Genomic DNA, 18273 nt, shown 5'->3' with positions numbered 1-18273 from the left:
GTCACACAAACACGAACATAGAGTTAATATACCTGAGACTCTGAGTCAAGCCACAAAAAGTTAAAAAAAAAACCATTCAGTGTTCAGTGCTATATATATTCTTAAATTTAAAAATCCAAGAGTCAAACCTTTGTTGGTGGCTGATCAGGGATGCAGTTTATCCGTTCAGATTCAGTTACCACTGGGCATTCAGTAGAATTAGGGGTGATACTTGTGGTCCCAGGATCTGGGGCTATCCCAAAAGCAAACATAAAATGACCATCACACAGACATAGCAGTATCACAAACATTCAAGCATTCAAAGGCCTCGCTGTTCCCAATACTTGCAATCGTATTCATTCCACTACTGACTGGACTTACTCTGGTATCCTCAACAGTTATGCATTTTCACTTTATAAAACATTCCTTTGTTCTTGCTGACTGTATTTACCTCTACTATGATGGCATCATCTTCTTCTACCCTTCTGCCCCTCCCCTACAAGAGAGTATATGCAAAACAAAGAACTACACCATTAGATCTGAAGTTCATAAAAGTAGGAACCAACTTCCCTTTAATCTAAGGGTCAGCAAACTATAGCCTGCAAACCAAATCAGGTTAAAGTCTGTTTTTTGAATGAAGTATTGCTGAAACTGTCACACTCCTTTGTTTATAGCTGCTTTTAGGCTACAATGGCAGCACTGAGTAATAATGACAGGAGATGGCATGGCCAACAAAATCTAAAATATTTACTATCTGGTCCTTCACAGGAAAGTCTGCTCTGGTCCTTTATTCCTACCCCCAGGAGCTGGTACACACTGAACATGTACAGTTCCATAATAATAATCCACCTCAATTTAGAGAACACATCTGAGCAATGTCAGTCTCCTGCAAATACAAAGTATCATATGGAAAAAAAAATGTAAGGGGAACCCACCAATCTAGAAACTGGCAGCTAGAACCTGTGCCAGAGTTGAAACCTTTGATCTCAGATTTAAAGATAGGTAATAGAAAAGACACTTTTATTGCATTCTAAAATAAAGAAATTAGCTTTCTTTGAGGCAATCTGCAATAAATTAATAATGACATTAAGACACAATAATGCTGTTTTTCATTGTTTTCTTTTCACTAGGATTTCCAACTCAAATGTGGTGGATTAAATGAACTCCATATCTTAACCAATTTCGGCATAAGGGTTTTAGTTACACTTTCAGATTCATAGAATTAAACAAACTCTATCCAGTCTAGTATTCCAGCTATAGCTGGGGGTGAGGCAGGAGACAGAGAAGGTTTTCCTCTAGCCAAGGGTTGACCTTCATTGCCTGGTTGCCCTAAGAAGTTGCTCCTAGATAAACAAGATGGGAAATCCTGGATAGTTCAGCACAATCCAGACCATCTTTGGGGATATAACAATGCAATGAACTTTTATTAAGATGACTTGGGCAGGATTTTTTAAGGAACCAAACAGGCATAAAATATTTTGATTACATACTTATTTGATCCTCTTTCACACAGTATATTATTCACTATCTCTAACAGAATCAGAATTCTTCAAAAAAATTCAGCAAATATATTTTAAGTGTCAGTTGTGAAATTTAACCCAGTGCACTAATGAAATTGGGAAATTAAGGTTTCAGAACTTAAGCCTATAAGGAAAAGCTACTGAGCTTCCACAGTATTAGCTAGATGTTCCCCCAAACACATACCACACCTGCACACATGTAGGTATACACACACACTCTCACACCAATGAATACAAATGCATTGCTTCCCTACCATTGATGATGGTTTTACTTTGATAAGAGAAAATAAATGGAGGGAAAGCCCAGAGTTACTTGTTACCTTTTGATTCCGTAGAACCTGTTGCTAAAAGCACAATTAAAACAACAGCGATGATGAACACTGCAAGCAGAAGGACACTAAGGATAATCTCCAAAGTAGTGAATTTTTTCAATTTATTTCTTGCCATCTATAAAAGGAATGAAAATAATTTTAGATTTAGTAATTTTATAATTATAATTTTATCATTTAATTTATAAATTTATAGTTTTAGATTTAACAAATTTAGATTTGTATACATACCTAGCAGTTTGTTAATGGAAAAGCTCAAATTTATATAATGAATAATATAACAAAACTCCAAGTACCCATCAACTGAATTTTAAAAATCATCAATTCATAATCAATCTCATTTTGTCTTTATTCCTACTTACTTGCCTCCCTAATTCTAGATTATTTTGAAGAAAATCCTAGATTTCAGAAATTTTATCTGAAAATATTTCAATGTTTAAAAGATAAGAACTTTTATAAGACAAGTAAAATACTATGATCACACCTAAAATGTTTTTGCAATATTTTGTAAGAATTCCTTAATGTCATCAAATATATAGTCAATTTTGAAATTCACCTCATTGTCTGATAAACTGTTAAAGTCTGCTCGTTTTATCCTCATAAGGATACAAGTAAGATTTATACATTGCAATTGGTTTATGTCTTGGTCATTTTTAGTCAATAAGCTTTGTTCTGTAGTTTTCCCCCACAATCTGGGATTTTTAATTGCATCTGCATTAATGCTAATGTGTTTCTCTGCTCTTTTAGATATGAAGTTTTGATCAGATTCAGGTTTGATTGTTTAGTAGCAATGGTACATAGATGATATAGCATCTTCTAGCAGGAGACAAAAAAAAATCTAGTGATGATTCTCTTTTGATGATGTTTTTCCCTGTGATGCTGTAATTCTTTCATTCTTTCTTTGCTTATTAGATAAAATATTTCTATAAATAGAAGTCTACCCTATTATTCAGTTCATAAAGATGCTGAAATTCTTTCATTCTTTATTTGTTAGAATATTTCAATAAACAAAATTTTCCCTATAATTTGGTAATAAAGATGCAGTTCACAAGGAACTGGTAGCATGTTGAATTCTTCATTTACTGGTTTTCAAAATAAGGAGTTGTTTTCCTAGCATCTTGTAAAGGGGAACAATGACTTGTTTTTAAGCATCCTCACGAAACCATGAATTTAAACATATTTGATCTGCATTAATCCACTGATAATATTAATTCTAATATCTTACAGCTTTGTCCAGCAGCAGCCTCTTTAAGTCGGTCCTAAACCCTGTTGGTATAACCCTAAGAGTCTTTGCTAGTTTTCTTCCTTTCTGCACAACACAATCACCTAGGCTCATCTTGTACATTTCCAGCCCACTAATCTGAAATTAAACATCTGTAAAGAGTCATGGTCCCTTTTAGTGGGAAGAGCATTTAGAAACCATAGCTTAGATGAGAACTGATGAGATTAACCCAGAATTTTAGAACTGCAAACACTTTATGTATCATCTTATTAACCACAAGTTGCCTCTTAAGGTCCTCTAAGGAATCTTGGAGGATTTTCAGTTTCCAAGAAAAATATAAAATATAAAAACATTTAATTGTTTCCATGAGTTGAATAGATATTTCCTTCCAAATGCATATGGTTCCTAATGCCCAGTGTGAGAGTATTAAGAGGCAGAGGCTTTGGAAAGGGATTATCAGGAGAGCTCGATTCTCATGCTACTCAATGGAGTACACAGAGGAGTGGCGGATGTATTCAGTTAATCACTGTCCTTATCAACTTGCTCTGATATGATCTCCTTATCTGCTGTATGCTTTATGGCCCCACGTGTTAGGTGGCTGATACTTTACCTGACATTCAGGTGCACAGAGCTAAGAAGAAGATCCATGAGCAGCAATCTTGCTTACTCAAGGCCTACTTTCTTCCCTACCCACCCACCACTCCTTCCCTAGGTTGAATAGATTTACAAGACACATTCCTTTGCCCTTCCTTCTCCCCTCAGGAATTAATTTATGACCCCTAACTTAGACACTGTTCGTCTTCTATCTCATCTCCAGTCTCTCAATGTGTCCTCCATTATTCTTCTCAGGAAGAAGCAGTCTTCTTCAGTTTTTTTTTTGCCCACAGATTCAATGACAAAAGGATTTGCTTCTCATAAATTAATAAGAAATTGCTGTTAGTCAATGTAATTCACTGTTACTTTAGGAAATGGAGCTGAAGGCTACCCTTCTCTATAGTAAAGATTGCCTCTGTTTTCTAAAATAAATTGCCCCAACTCTAATCTTTCTTACCTAGACTGTTTCCATTACCTCACATTCTCAAAGGCTTTATAAGAAATTTCACAATATTGATCTTGCTTGCAAAATTCCATAAAGATTAATGGTCTTCCACACTTGATAAAATTAAATTAATTAATAAGGCAAAGGGTAACCTTATTATCACTGACAAGGAAAGGAGTTATCAAAATGCCCATCCAAGAGATTATCTCTTTGTCTCTCTCTTTGGTGAGTGCTAATAGTTGTGAGACGGCAAATTGTTCATTACACTAATATCTTAAAATTTTCCAAATGTTTATACATACTATGTTTGACACTATGAAGAAACACCCATGCATTTCTGGTCAAACAATAAACATCATCTGCTCAATGAAGTCTCGGCAAAAATTTAAAATTACTCACGCCTATAATCCAGTTATTTCATTTATAGAAATTTATCCCATAAATACACGAGTACACTTGGAAATCAGTGTAAATTGTTTTATTTGTAGCATTACATCTATCAGAAAAACTGAGGACAGAGGATACACCCATAGAGAGGGCACTGAGTAAATATAAAATAAAATTCAGTATTATTTAAAATAATGACAGCAAGTTTTTTTTTTTTAAGTTCAAAAATTCTTTGCTACTCCTTCCATTCTTGAAGGGTAGGCTGGATTTAGTCACTCAGAAAGGATGGCTTCTGATTTCTAAGACTAGGTTATAAAAGTCCTTGAAGCTTCTTTCTGCTCTTTTTCTTGGATCATTTCTTAATGAAACCAGTTTGCCATGGCATCATAACACTGAAAGAGGCCCGTGGGAATTTCCAACAACATGTACAGAAATGAGGCCTTCTGCCCAGAACCATCTTGAAAGCCAATCCTTCATCCCCAATCAAGCCTTCACATGACTATGGTCAATGGATGATCCCTTGGCTAGAACTTCATGAGACCCACTGCCAAATTTCTGACCCACAGATGCTGGGTGATAATAAATGTTGGTTTTTAGCTACAAAATTTACAGTAATATGTTGCCAAAGGTAGATAACTAAATACAAAGGTAAATATGATTTTTTAAATAAAACATCATTGGCATGTTTTAAAAATCTGCTTGTCTCTAATCAAAAGACAAGCTTCATATATTCAAATATGGTGGCCTGCTCTATAGAACCATATGTATGTACATATTAGTATGTATTTTCTAAGTGTACCAACGAAATACTTTCTTAAACCTTAAAAGAAAAACAAAACAAAGAAACAAACATCTGTCCAGCATTACCTGATTCACCTTCCTTTCTGCATTACAGGGAATGTGATGAGGAAGCCCACTATCTCAATTAGGAATACAATTTAAGAAAACAAGATCAAGGGGCTGGGGTTGTGGCTCAGCAGTAGAGCGCTTGCCTCACATGTGCGAGACCCTGAGTTCGATCCTCAGCACCACATAAAAAAATAAGTGAAATAAAGGTATTGTGTCCAACTACAACTGAAAATACATATTAAAAAAAAGAAAGAAAACAAGATCAAGAAAAATGGCAAGGGTAACTTTTTAAAAGGAGTAGTTTAAATAGTGTTAGATGCTTCCCCCCCAAAAAAAATTGTCATTAAAAATTCATACTTGACAATCTATCATTAGTCTTTGAATGTTCTTTTTGTTTAACAAGCATATAACTGTAGAATGTTAATGCTAAAGCTAATCATAGTTGACAATGATTGCACAAATATGCTAAGAAGTTTCCATAATTTGTAATACACAATCCTCATAACAACCCCAAATGAGTTACTGCTAGCATTTCTGAATTCAGATGAGGACATTAAGCTTCAGAAAGGTCAAATAACCTGCCTAATATTATAGAGTTGATAAGGAAGTTACAATTTGAACATGTGCCCTTTGGACTCCACAGCCAGAGCTTTTAACCATTGCTCTGTATTCTCTGCCACAATGCCCCACAGTATATACCAGCATAGGCTTTTGCGAGATTATAGTTTTACATTGCAGCATACAGCTCATTAACCAAGTACTTGGATTGTACATGGTACTAGACTAGGTGCTTACATACATTATTTTGTTTAATGCTCACAACCAACTTACCAACAAGGATTCTTCAATTTTACAAATGAATAAACTGAGCCTCATAGAGGCTAGGTTGCTCAAAGTCCAGAATTCATTAGTAGCAGAGCCAGGCTTCAAACCAGGCAAAGTGAATTGTTCTTAAGGCCAATGTCACACCATCTCCTACTATGTGATGCAAATATAGAAAATATATTATTCATTATCCTTGAATAATAAAGGTTTATAAATAAGGGAGGTAGGAGATGTGAAAAATGCTTGTATCCAAAGACAACTATTAATTGCAAAGCCTTATGGAAACCAAAGGAAACAAAAACTCCACATTGAATTTTCACTGCAGCTAGGGGTTTAAAATGTTCTGAAATCACCACGAGTAGTAATCCATTTTAAGTTTATGGCCCACAGCACTGTTTTACATTCTCTACGGAGCCAAGAAGAATAAGTTACTGATGTGCCCCATTTCTCAGATGTACTTATCATCAGGTTATCAAAGCTACAAAACAGAAATCTACTTGCAGTTTGTTGGTTCATTCAATTTTCTATTAAGCACCTATATTATGCAAAGCATTTTTCTGGAGCTGGTTATGCAACACTGAATGAAACAGAGAAAAGTCTCTGTCTTCATTTATGTTCTTATGGATACAAAGGAGAGACAACAAACAAAATAAATAAATATACAGTAGATCCAACTGTGTAACAGCTATGAATCAGAAGTAAAAGATAGAGAGTGGGGCATGGGGTTGCAATTTTAAACCAGTTGGTCAGGGAAAATCTCACCAAAAAAAAGTGACATTTCTCATACATAAGACATACAACTCAACAGTAATTTTTCTTTTTGAACTACATAGTTATATGAGTAAATCTCAAAGCTCCTTTCCCTAGCCACTGTCATAATTATTTAAGCAAAGTAGAAAGATAAGTCATATGGGAACTCCAGTTATTAAAATGGCTACATAAAGTAATGGAGAAAAACTGGATAATTATCCTCTTTTCTGAATTGTAGCCATTGTTTGATTTGTGTATGTATAGCTAAGCTGTTCTTTTAAACTCCTTTGATAACCCAAGGCAAGAAGTCTAGTGGAAAAGAGAGGGTTAGTCTTATAGAGAAGAAGAAAATAATTAGCAAAGAAGATTATTCAAAAATAATGGGCAATATTTTATGGACTGGTCCATTGTTTCCCTGCTTTGGAAGAAAAAAAAAAAAGACACTAATGAATGTTTTGCAAATCTAGTCACATCCAAAGTGAAGAGATCTAAGGGTCAGTTCTGAGCCCATTTATCTATGTGACCCTGGGGTGGGGGGTACTTATCCCCTCTGGGCCTCAGTTTCCCCATATGAACTACAAAGAGATCTTGTCTAATACAAAATTATCTTCTTCTGTGGCACCATGTCCAAGGTGTATAAGGGTTTATCTTCCTCCTGATACTCCACAATTACCAATTTTAAATGTAAAATTTCTTCTAGATCCATCTACTCTGTAGTATTCCTTGCTTCTAGAGCACTGTTTGATCTTATTAGCTCATTGAAATTCATTTGTGAGGGAATGCTTAATAAAATCACTGGAATTTTCTGTGAAACTGAAATAGTGATGAGCTGTCTTAAGTTTTAGGTACAAGATACAATGTCATTCCAACTCATTTGGTCTCTGATGGCACAGAAATTGACCTATCACAGAACTCAGACTTCGCCCTCTCACCCTCTCCCTGTGCAGTTAGTTCTACACAAACACTCACTGTTCCCACAGAGAGACTCCAGGCTAGTAAACGGTTTGGAAAGATCAGGAGGTCCTCAGGGAACATCAAAGCCACTGTTCAGACCCTGCATCAGAACCTTCTGTTATAGCCTTTTCTAGTGAAACTCAAAGGCATTGACCTTGACCTCTCTCCCTTTCTTCAGTAGTAACTCTCCTGCCCTACTCAATGGCCATCCTGAAAAGAGATACCCACAGGTGTCTAGGTAAACTCTCAAAACCAGTAAGGACACCTCAATTTTTGCCAGAGAGGGGCCAACAGAAGTCCATTGACTTCACTTTTTCCCGGGGCACTTCTGTTCTATTTCATATGTAACTGCCAGTCCAAGTGTCTTGTCTTTCCCTTCAAGACTTCCTTCCAGATTGCACAAGAAATCTCTCCGACCTCCCACCACACAGCAACTCACACACACATCCGGATATTTTACACACATCCGGATATTTCACACACATACACACATACATCCCCTATGACTCTTCAATACAGGTACCAGATCTCTTCAAATTATGACATATTCCTCAATTTCCTGACCACTCCTCAATCACAGCTTAACATCCTTTTAGAAGAAACGGCCCCAAATTCTAAAACCTTCTCCTCACTTCCTCTATCATTTCCAGAATCAAAAAGAACTTCTACTTGCTACCTCACCCTCAATATTAAACAATTCTTCACACCTCACGTAAACACACATATTTAGGTGCAATCAAGCCTTTGGGTCCAGAGAAATACATACATGAACACACACAGAGACACACACACACACACAGGAAAAAGGTAAATGAGTTGAATTTTGTTTTTTATGTATGTGAGCTTGCTTAATTTTTTAGTTTGTTGTTTTTGTCTATTTTTGTCAGTAACGAATTAACAAGGGCATTTTGACCTAAGAAGATCAAGTTCACACACACACACACACACACACACACACACACACACACACACACACCACCCCTGTAGTCATAAATGAAAACACAGTTCACAAACATACCTCATTGCCTCCCTTAGCTGCTCTTGCTCAGCTGGAAGAAAGGCTTAGAAATAAAAGCAGAAGAGTGCACCCACAGATAGTAAGCCAAGCTGGGCACTGTTTACCAGCCTATCAAGAAAATGTTAGTGGATTTTAAATGCAAATCACTGCCCTGAAGTCCTTCCCCCATCAGAATTGTTAGTTAATTAGTAATCAAGGTCTTCCTCTGAGGAGAACATCCCTAAGATTTCAGAGAGGAAGCCACTTCCAGGACCCTTTCTATCCCCTCCAGTCCCTGAGGGTTTATTCAATGGTGAGGACTTTCAACTTGTCTGTCTAGAGAGCACCAGAATTTGAAAGCAATAAGGAGCAAAAATTAAATGACATGGTATCCCAGAAGAACTCTGGTTTTTTCCCAGAGACTCCTAATTTCTCAGGAACCCAGTGACATTAGAACAATCTGCTGACCTATGACCAAGGAAACTGTTCTGAAAAAGTTTTCAAAAGTTTTCTTTTCTGGCCTCTACCAAAGGTGTGTCTGTAAGATTATATATGTGCTTCCTTAATATAGTGACCAAAAATATAGCAACGGTATGATAGCTATTGCGATTGCAAAATAGTGATAAGCTTAAGCAATTTTTCAATATTATCTTTAATATGCAATATGAAAGTAATATGACTTCTCTTGGAACCAAAGTGCACTGCTAACACAATGGTGCTTTTCAGGCTAACTTTGTAATGAAAAGAAATGCTCAGTTGCAGTTAGAGGTTACCAAAGAAAAAATGTGTCAATATTTCCCCCTTCCCAGTTCACTGGGCTCTGTGAATTATATCCAGGAACTCCAGGCTAAGAAGTCTGCTTTATTACCGAGTGGACCTTCTTCAACATAGGGCAGAGTCTTCCCCGTAGACTGCCCCCAAGGGTGATTCATGTACATGTTGCCAGAGCCCAAAGAAATATAAATAGAAATTGAAGGTAAGTGTTGAGAAGCTTTTATAACAATATGACAGAATACTCTGATATACACTGACCCTAATTATTTTTAAATGGAGCTTGTATTTGTATATCCTTGATTTTTTACTTTATTTTCCTAGTAATTTATTTTAAGTCTTACAAGATTCTTAGTCTGTGACATATTGGAAATTTTTCAAAAATGCTCTCTTTTACTGCACATAATTTTAAAAGCCCTGTTCAACTGTTGCTATTTCTGAACATTAGCCTTTATGTATCAGTGAAAATTCAGGAAATATTTGGATCTATCAATTTGTTAACTGTATCACCAAGAAAAACTATATGAAAGTCACTATGTCATCATGGTTGTGTCATAGGACATAGACTTGGACAATCAAAATGGAATTAATTTATATTTTTGAAAAGTCCACTTCTGTGTCCTTATTGTTCTCATTTCACCAACCACTAGTGAAAATGTTGTCAGGAATCAACAGTCTTTAATTTGTTTATTCCTGAGTCAGGAATCAGCACAGCCTTTTGAGAGCACTGAGTGCCTTTGGCATCATGGAATCCAAGAATTTAGTGCTAAAAGAGTTAGGAAAAGAAAACTAACTTGCATGGAGGCCTTCAGAGTGCCAAGATCTCTGCCTATTTTGCCTTGCTGATATCATCATGGCCCTACGGCATAAGTGTCTAAAATGTCACCAAATGCACATCCATCCAGTTCCAGAGCCCATGTGGGCTGGACCATTAGGAACTTTTGAGGTCATCAAGTGCAGCCAGCTCCCTCATTTCACAGTTGAGGAAATTGAGATCCAGGAATGTTGTAAGGTTTGCATGGGTGTTGACTAGAAGGTCCAGATTTGAACTGAAAGCCCAGGTCTGCTTACTAGCAGGGGAACTTGAACAAGTAAAGTTCTTTTTCCTTAACTTGAATGAAGGTAAAAGTGGTACCTAGCCAATAAACTTATGAAATAAACAAAGCAAAGCAAGCAAAAAACTTGGTATTACATAAATACCCCCAAAGTATCAGTTACAATTAAAATTATGATGCTCTGCCACAGCCCTATGTCTGGAGCCCAGACCCTGGACTCCAGTTCTCAGGCTCCTTCAACTCTGCCAGTCTCTGGCAGTCTCTCTCCTAAATCAGGATTCCAAACATATCCTGTTGCCATAATTTACATAAAAGAACAATTATCAAGTACCTACTTTGAAAAGGCCCTGACTGCATGCTGACATCTATGATGTTGCCTGATTTTCACAGTTTAAAGGTTAAGTGCCAAGTCCTTGCATTAAAAAAGACGATTCAAGCCAGACCAAGGCACAAATACTGTGGTGCCTAGAGTGGCCGGCTACTGTGATATAACAAACGCCTCAGGAGAAGAATACACACGTTGGGAGCAACAACGAAGAAACCAAGGCACAACCATTTGGGAGTGGAAAAGGAAGCAGAAAGGGATATTTTGGGTCAAGGAAAGAGCATCTGTAATGCACAGAGGAAGGGACAGGACTAGTTTTGGAAAATGTTGTAAAAAGATACAGATAGGGAGACAGGTGGGTGACAATTAAGGACAACACTGAAAAGTAAACTGGAGCCACAATCTGGAGGTCCTAGTGCCTTGGCAAGAAGACTTCTGTGAACTACAGGAACCATCACAAGTAAGAATGTGCCCACATCTTTCATAAGCATGAGCTGGATTTCGGAACTCTCCAAGACTTAAAACCCTGGATTATGTGCCTCTTTGGGTGATTAGTCCAAAAAATATTACTTTTCCCTACACCTCTAAGAATTCCAAGTATAAATCCACAGTGGAACCTGGAAGCTGCACCAAGTACATGCCCATGGAGTAATGTCATGTAATTATGAAGAAGATATGAAAGAATGCATGTGAAACATTTAACATAATACATAGGCCTTAGTAAACACTCCATCAGTGTTACTGGTATTCTGATATTTCTCTTTTCAGAACTATTGAAGTAATAGTACCCTCAAGAATACATTGCTCTGTTCTATAGGTATGCATTCTGCATACAAATGCTTAGTAGAGCTTAACCCCCCACTAGCTTCCTGCTCCCTGAGTTTTCTCAATGTCTCCTTCAAAACCAAACCCACAGGAGGAGTCTGACTCCTGAGCCCAGAGGGACAGAGGCCTAGTGTGTATACCCTCCTTGCAGTTAAGATGAGTTCATGGATTATCCCTTCCTAGAATAAACTCCTTTTAGAAAATAATATTCTCATCTGTTTGGATTATATCAACAATGGACTGTGGGTGGGTTTTCCTGAAAGTATCCCTGCAATCTAAAACTGTTGAATATAATTCTCGAAAAGAGACAAATAATTTCTTAGAGAGCATTTCCATGTTAAATCTTTAGATGGATCTTTCAGGGTTCCCTGTCTGGATATAGTGCCAGAGAGAACATGGAGTTTGAAATCAAACTAGCCTGGGCTTGAATATCAGATTCTCTAGTCACTTAATTAATAACTTAGGCAGCTAAATTTTCTTTGTCTATAAATTAAGGATGATAATATGTACTTAATAATGTTATTTTGAACCTAAGAGAAGATAATGAGTACCCAATATCTAATGTTGGCCTCCCAGAACCACTCCAACTTAAATCTTTTCTGAAAATCAAATAATATACACCAGCAGTAACATTAGCTAAATTCTGTTAAGAACTGTTCCTACAGTTCACCAAGCTCTAAAATTGCCTCACTGGATTGGGCTGAAAGGAGGTGGTCTCTTCTCTCAGAGACCCTTGAGATAGACAAGTGGAGACAGTAAATTCTACACCGAACTGATTCTATGAGCCAATGGTGGAAAATCAGACCTGACCTACATTTCTACCTCATACTCTATGACTGACTCTCTCTCTCTCTCTCTCTCTCTCTCTCTCTCTCTCACACACACACACACACACACACACACACACACACACACACAGACACACACACACACACACAAACACAGAGTCAGCATACTACACACACTCAAGCACATGCCATCTACACTCCCTTCCTGTCAAAATGACCTCCCTCTCTCCATAGCCTACAAACTTAAATTGTACCTCTCTCTTTTTCCCAGCCACGTGGTTTTCCTTCTTTTGGGTCTCATATAAGCCCTTCACATCACTGGCCACCTGGAAGGGGAGAAAGGAGCTAGATGGAGTAGGAGCAACTTCTCTACCCAGAAATGCTCAAAGGAAGGTTAGATATAAACAACAGGCACAGAGCATTACAGCACTTCCTCCTCTTGGGAAACAGCTGCTCTTCTGCAGCTTTACACTGACTTACATCTTTCCTCACCTCCACCCTCCCAGACCAGAGTGCACGTACTTACAGGTGAGTCCAAGGAGAGCCGTTAGGAATGATACATTACCTAGTATTCACGTGTCAGCAATAAAATAAAACTGTTGGTAATTGGTAGTTTTCAGAACACTTTGATCTGTACCATCTCTTTGATGGTAACAATCCTAAAACATAGGGTAGGTATTTTTAATCTTCATCTATAAATCAGGAAATAGAAGCTAAGAAAAATGACCTAATAAAGGTCACTCAAATAGTGGCAGAGCTGAGTTCACACAACAATTTTCGTCTTGTAATCCAATGTTCATAGAGTCTGAAGTCAGTAAATCTGGAAAACCGTTTTTCAGGTTTATTCATTCATTCAATAAATTCAAAGTTCACTTACTACCAAGTCTCTAAAGCAGAGACCCTCATTCAGAGAGAGATACTCCCCTTTAAGATCAAATCTTCTACAAAAATTCCCATCATTTCCTCCCTTGACCATGCCCAGAGGACACCTGCACAGCCCACCCCTGCAAGGGCAGCTCAACATGACACTAATCCTCTCATCACAGCTGACCGCACTAGCACTGGAACAAAGATAAAACCTTGCCAATTGGCTGCTTCCTCGCAGAAATTAGGATTTGACAGAGTCTGAATCTCTACCTCATATTACATCATACTACCTCTCTCTCTCTCTCTCTCTCTCTCTCTCTCTCTCTCTCTCTCTCACACACACACACACACACACACACACACACACACACACACACAGTCAACATACTACACACATTCAAGCACATGCCATCTACATTAGGTCTGTGAGATCATGTCATGAAATTGACAGGCACAAATTCAAGAGTTTTAATAAATACTTCTAAATGTTTTTAGTTGTAGATGGGCACAATACCTTTATTTTGTTTATTTAGTTTTTTTATGTGATTCTTGGGATCTAACTCAGTGTCTCACACTTGCTAGGCAAGTGTTCTACCACTGAGCCACAATCCCAGCCCATTAATAAATGTATTTTTCCCCAAAAGAGAATGGAATAGCCAGGCATGGTGGTATATGCCTGCAATCCCAGCAGCTCTGGAAGCTGAGGCAGGAGGATCTTGAGTTCAAAGCCAGCCTCAGCAATGGTGAGGCACTAGGCAACTCAATGAGACCCTGTCTCTAAATAAAATACAAAATAGGGTTGGGGATGTGGCTCAGAGGTGGAGTGCCCTTGAGTTCAATCCCCAGTACCGAGAGAGAGGGAGAGAGAGAGAGAGAGAGAGAGAGAGAGAGAGAGAGAGAGAGAGAGAGAGAGAGGAGAGAGAGAGAGAATGGAGAATGGAATACATATGTAGAGAGTAGCAAAAATAGGATACTATTCAATTTGGATACAGTTTGTCCCCTACGGAGTCATGTGTTGGAGGCTTTTTGCCCAGTAGGTGATGTTGGGAAGCTATGGAACCTTTAAGAAGTGGAGCTAATGTGGGGTCATCGAGTCACTGGAGTTGCCTTTGGAAGGAATTAATGTAGTTCTCACAGGACTTCAAAGAGAGTTGTTACAAGAGCAAGACTGGACCCTCCCTGATCTTTAACTTTCTGTCTCACCTTGTGATTTCTCTCTTTTACTCTTTTATAAAACTCCCACCATAATGCCATCTGCCACCATGTGATGCAACCAGAGGGGCCCTCGCTGAGTCAGTGCCATGCTACTTGGACTTTCAAGCTCCCACATGGGACTATTTTCATCATAGAGTTAACTTGCCATGGGTATTTAGTTTTACCTAAAAAATAGACTAGTACAAAACCCCAAGAAGCATAAATGGAGCAATGAAGTACCAGTATTTTTGCAATTTCTGTGAAGGCTGATGTACAACTTAATCTTTAATCTTATGTGATTTTCCCAAATCTTCACCCAAAGTATTTTTACTATTACTACCATCATCATCATCACCCTCATCACCTCCCAGGCCCTTACTTCTAGCCAGTTTCTGTGCCATGTAACCAAATGGTTCCTACTAGCCCTGCAATGAAAGCTGTCATTGTCTCCCTTTGTCCACTAACACCACTGAAAATTTCTAACCACTTCAGTTGATCCTATGAGCAATAAAACTTAAAAATGAATCCAGAAGTTCTTCCTGTCATTTGTGTTTTTCTCACTTTTACAATCACTCACAATTGGAGGATCTGCATATATCCACAAAGTCCCTATGACTTGTGGCATCCCACAGGATTATAGCTTTTTAGATCAGGAGACATGTACCCTTATAAGTATGTGGTAGCATACTGGGAGATGCATAATGCATTTTCTTGGAAATTCAATTTTAATCCAAGATCATTGCAGAAGAATAGTGATTTCAATAAAAAATTTTGATTATGAAAAATGTGGCAGTAAATATAATAATATGCAAATTTATATGATTTTTTTCAATACAAAACACTAAATTTTGCAGAGATTCCCCTAAAATGAACCCCTGCTAAGTATGTTTTCTTTTAGTCTCACACCCAGAGGAAAACTGTTTAAAGTTATAATGAACATCTTTTTTTTTATATTGGTTGTTCACAACATTACAAAGCTCTTGACATATCATATTTCATACATTAGATTGAAGTGGGTTATGAACTCCCAATTTTTACCCCAAAAGCAGATTGCAGAATCACATCGATTACACATCCACATTTTTACATAATGCCCTATTAGTAACTGTTGTATTCTGCTACTTTTCCTATCCCCTACTATCCCCCCTCCCCTCCCCTCTATAATGAACATCTTAAATTTACTGACAGTGTCTTATGCCAAAGTGTGAGCTCTATTCTATCATTTTCATCTATTGACTTGGCCTCCTTGTCCTGTGTACTTCCTCTTCCTGTTCTGTTCTTTGGGAACAACCATGTCCACACTGTCTCCATCTGGGCACCACTTGAATTCCAGTGTTAGCCAGAAAGAGTTCTCAAAAACACAGTGCTACACAGTGTTCACTTACCGTTCTTTCTATGTTATCCCTATTAGAGATAAACAAAGCAGGGTTTGTTATCCAAGATCTTTCAACTCTGTCAGTTTTACCTAAAATCTCCTCTCTCTTATCTCATGTCTGTGGATAAAATAAAACTTAAAAATGAATCCAGAAGTCCCTCTAAAGGAATCCCTACCCACAGATCCTGCCAAGGAATGTGATCTTCTTTATGTGCCTAATCTCAAGATTCCATGTTGGTATCAAAGTTCACTCTATCAGGGATGGGCACCTCACCCAAAGATAGCCAATTCTTAATTGGCAGCTTACAAAGCATCTTCCTATCTGACAACTAGACCTCACAGATTCTCTTTCTGAATGTAAGACATAGAGATAATTGTTAGCAGAATTAATTATTAGCAATAATAAAATGAAAAGACAGAGAAACAGCTGTGCATGGTGGTGCATGCCTATAATCCCAGTGGCTCAGGAGGCTGAAGCAGGAGAATTGCAAGTTCAAAGCCAGCCTCAGCAAAAGCAAGGTGCTAAGCAATTCAGTGAGACCTCTTTCTAAATAAAATACAAAATAGGTCTGGGGATGTGGCTCCATGGTCAAGTGCCCCTGAGTTCAATCCCTGGTACTTAAATAAATAAATAAAAGATAAACAGAAATAAGAACTGGGCAAAAGAATCCTTGGCCCCATCTCCGAGTACTCTACCCACATCACTTTGACAATTACTTGTGGCAAAAACAAAATTGTTAAAATACAGGAGGTAGAGATATCATTTATTTTGTTTCCTCTCTTGTAGTTCCTGTTTCTGCCTCTTCGTGACCAGCAAATCTAGACAGGAAGCATGTTGGCCTCTCCAGTCCACTTCCTGGTTCTATATGATTAGACAGACAAGTAGATTTCGGACCCTTCTTTCCAGCAAGTTCTCTTCTTTCTCTCCTCCAAGTAACTGGGTAAGTGTGAACACTTCTGTCTCTCCCCATGTGTACTTCTCCCTCTCCCTCTCCCTCTCTCCACACTCTTGAGCATTCTAGTCCCAAATTATAGATTTCATACTGTGTTCAGCTTCCAATAGTTGTGACCTAAGAATTGAGGCTTAAAGACTTGAGGAGTTTACCTTCATCACATAATGAGAAGCCTGAAGAAGAGAAAGTGCTGGTGTGGTTTCAGCTACTCAGGAATTCAGAGTGAGAATTTTGAGATTTTTTGGGCTTTTCCCTAATGGTTGGGGTCCAACTGTAACAAGTAAGTTGGGGCAAATAAAGAAAGAAAAGCAACAGAGGTTTTCTATGAAATCCCACCCAATTACTTTTTGTTGTGTCTCAGAAGCCACCTCTATCTGGAAGAAAGAAGGTAAATGCAGTTTGTTTGTTTGTTTGTTTAAGATGGGAATATTGACATGCCCAATAAATATGGAGTCCTGTTGGTAATGAAAAAGAGAGAATTGATATTGCAAAGATAATTGGCAGTATTTACCATAGGCAGAGGCAAATTGGGTATGTGAACTCTGCCTAGGTCTACTGTATGCTCCAATCCAACTTGTATTAGAACTTTGCCAAAGGGAGCCTTTAGGTACTGCTTTCAGTTTTAAGAGAGTAATACTAACATTATACTCCCACTTCTCTGTTTTTCTTCTCATGTAACAAGAGTAATTGTCAAAGCTGGATTTGGGATTCCTGGGATGTTAGCCTGTCTACCATCTAAAACCATCAAAGTCTTTCTTCAATTTCTAACAAGAGTCTACATCTCATTTATGGTGGAGCATTCAAGTGAGGGACAATTGACTCCAGTTGCTAAGACTATGTGGATCCTGACAAAAGTTCCAGTGTGCAAGTCGTGTTTCAGTTTTCTGTAAAGTATGGTTATTACAGAAATTCTGACAAATTTATCTGCTTTTCTTTACGTCCCAGTGGTTTTCCAATGTGATAATGCACCAGAATCACTTGAATGGCTTTAAAACACAGATTGTAAGTCTCCACCATTAGGGGTTTTGTTTCATTGAGTTTAAATGGAACCCAAGAATTTGCACATCTTATAACTCCCCCAGCAAGGGTGATTTCCCCGACATGGCGCACTGTGAGCCCTGAGAACTATTTAGTGCAGCATGTAATAGACTGACATTATTGGAGTTCACCTGAATGATCAAAACGGCCAAAGGGCCTACCGAATGCACCTTTCTTTGGATTCAGACAGAAGTCTATAGGTCTGGAATAGAGGACAAGGATTAATGATAA

At 37.9% G+C, this 18273-nt stretch overlaps 1 protein-coding gene across 3 annotated transcripts in view; it reads right to left on the bottom strand.

The window, feature by feature from the left end:
• Mgam (maltase-glucoamylase) overlaps nt 1-8978 on the bottom strand; it is a 172920-nt gene extending 163942 nt beyond the window's left edge. For all 3 annotated transcript variants that reach the window (XM_078040676.1, XM_078040678.1, XM_078040677.1), the window contains exons 1-3: nt 8873-8978; nt 1820-1946; nt 129-232 (exon numbers count right to left, since the gene is read on the bottom strand). In XM_078040676.1, coding sequence (XP_077896802.1) covers nt 129-232; nt 1820-1946 — 231 coding nt within the window. In that variant the 5' untranslated portion in view covers nt 8873-8978. The remainder of the gene's footprint in view (nt 1-128; nt 233-1819; nt 1947-8872) is intronic.
• Between the last annotated feature and the right edge of the window lie 9295 nt (nt 8979-18273).

This window comes from Ictidomys tridecemlineatus, chromosome 2 (genome assembly GCF_052094955.1).
Source record: "Ictidomys tridecemlineatus isolate mIctTri1 chromosome 2, mIctTri1.hap1, whole genome shotgun sequence".
Taxonomy (NCBI): domain Eukaryota; kingdom Metazoa; phylum Chordata; class Mammalia; order Rodentia; family Sciuridae; genus Ictidomys; species Ictidomys tridecemlineatus.
This window is presented reverse-complemented; position numbering and strand designations above follow the sequence as displayed.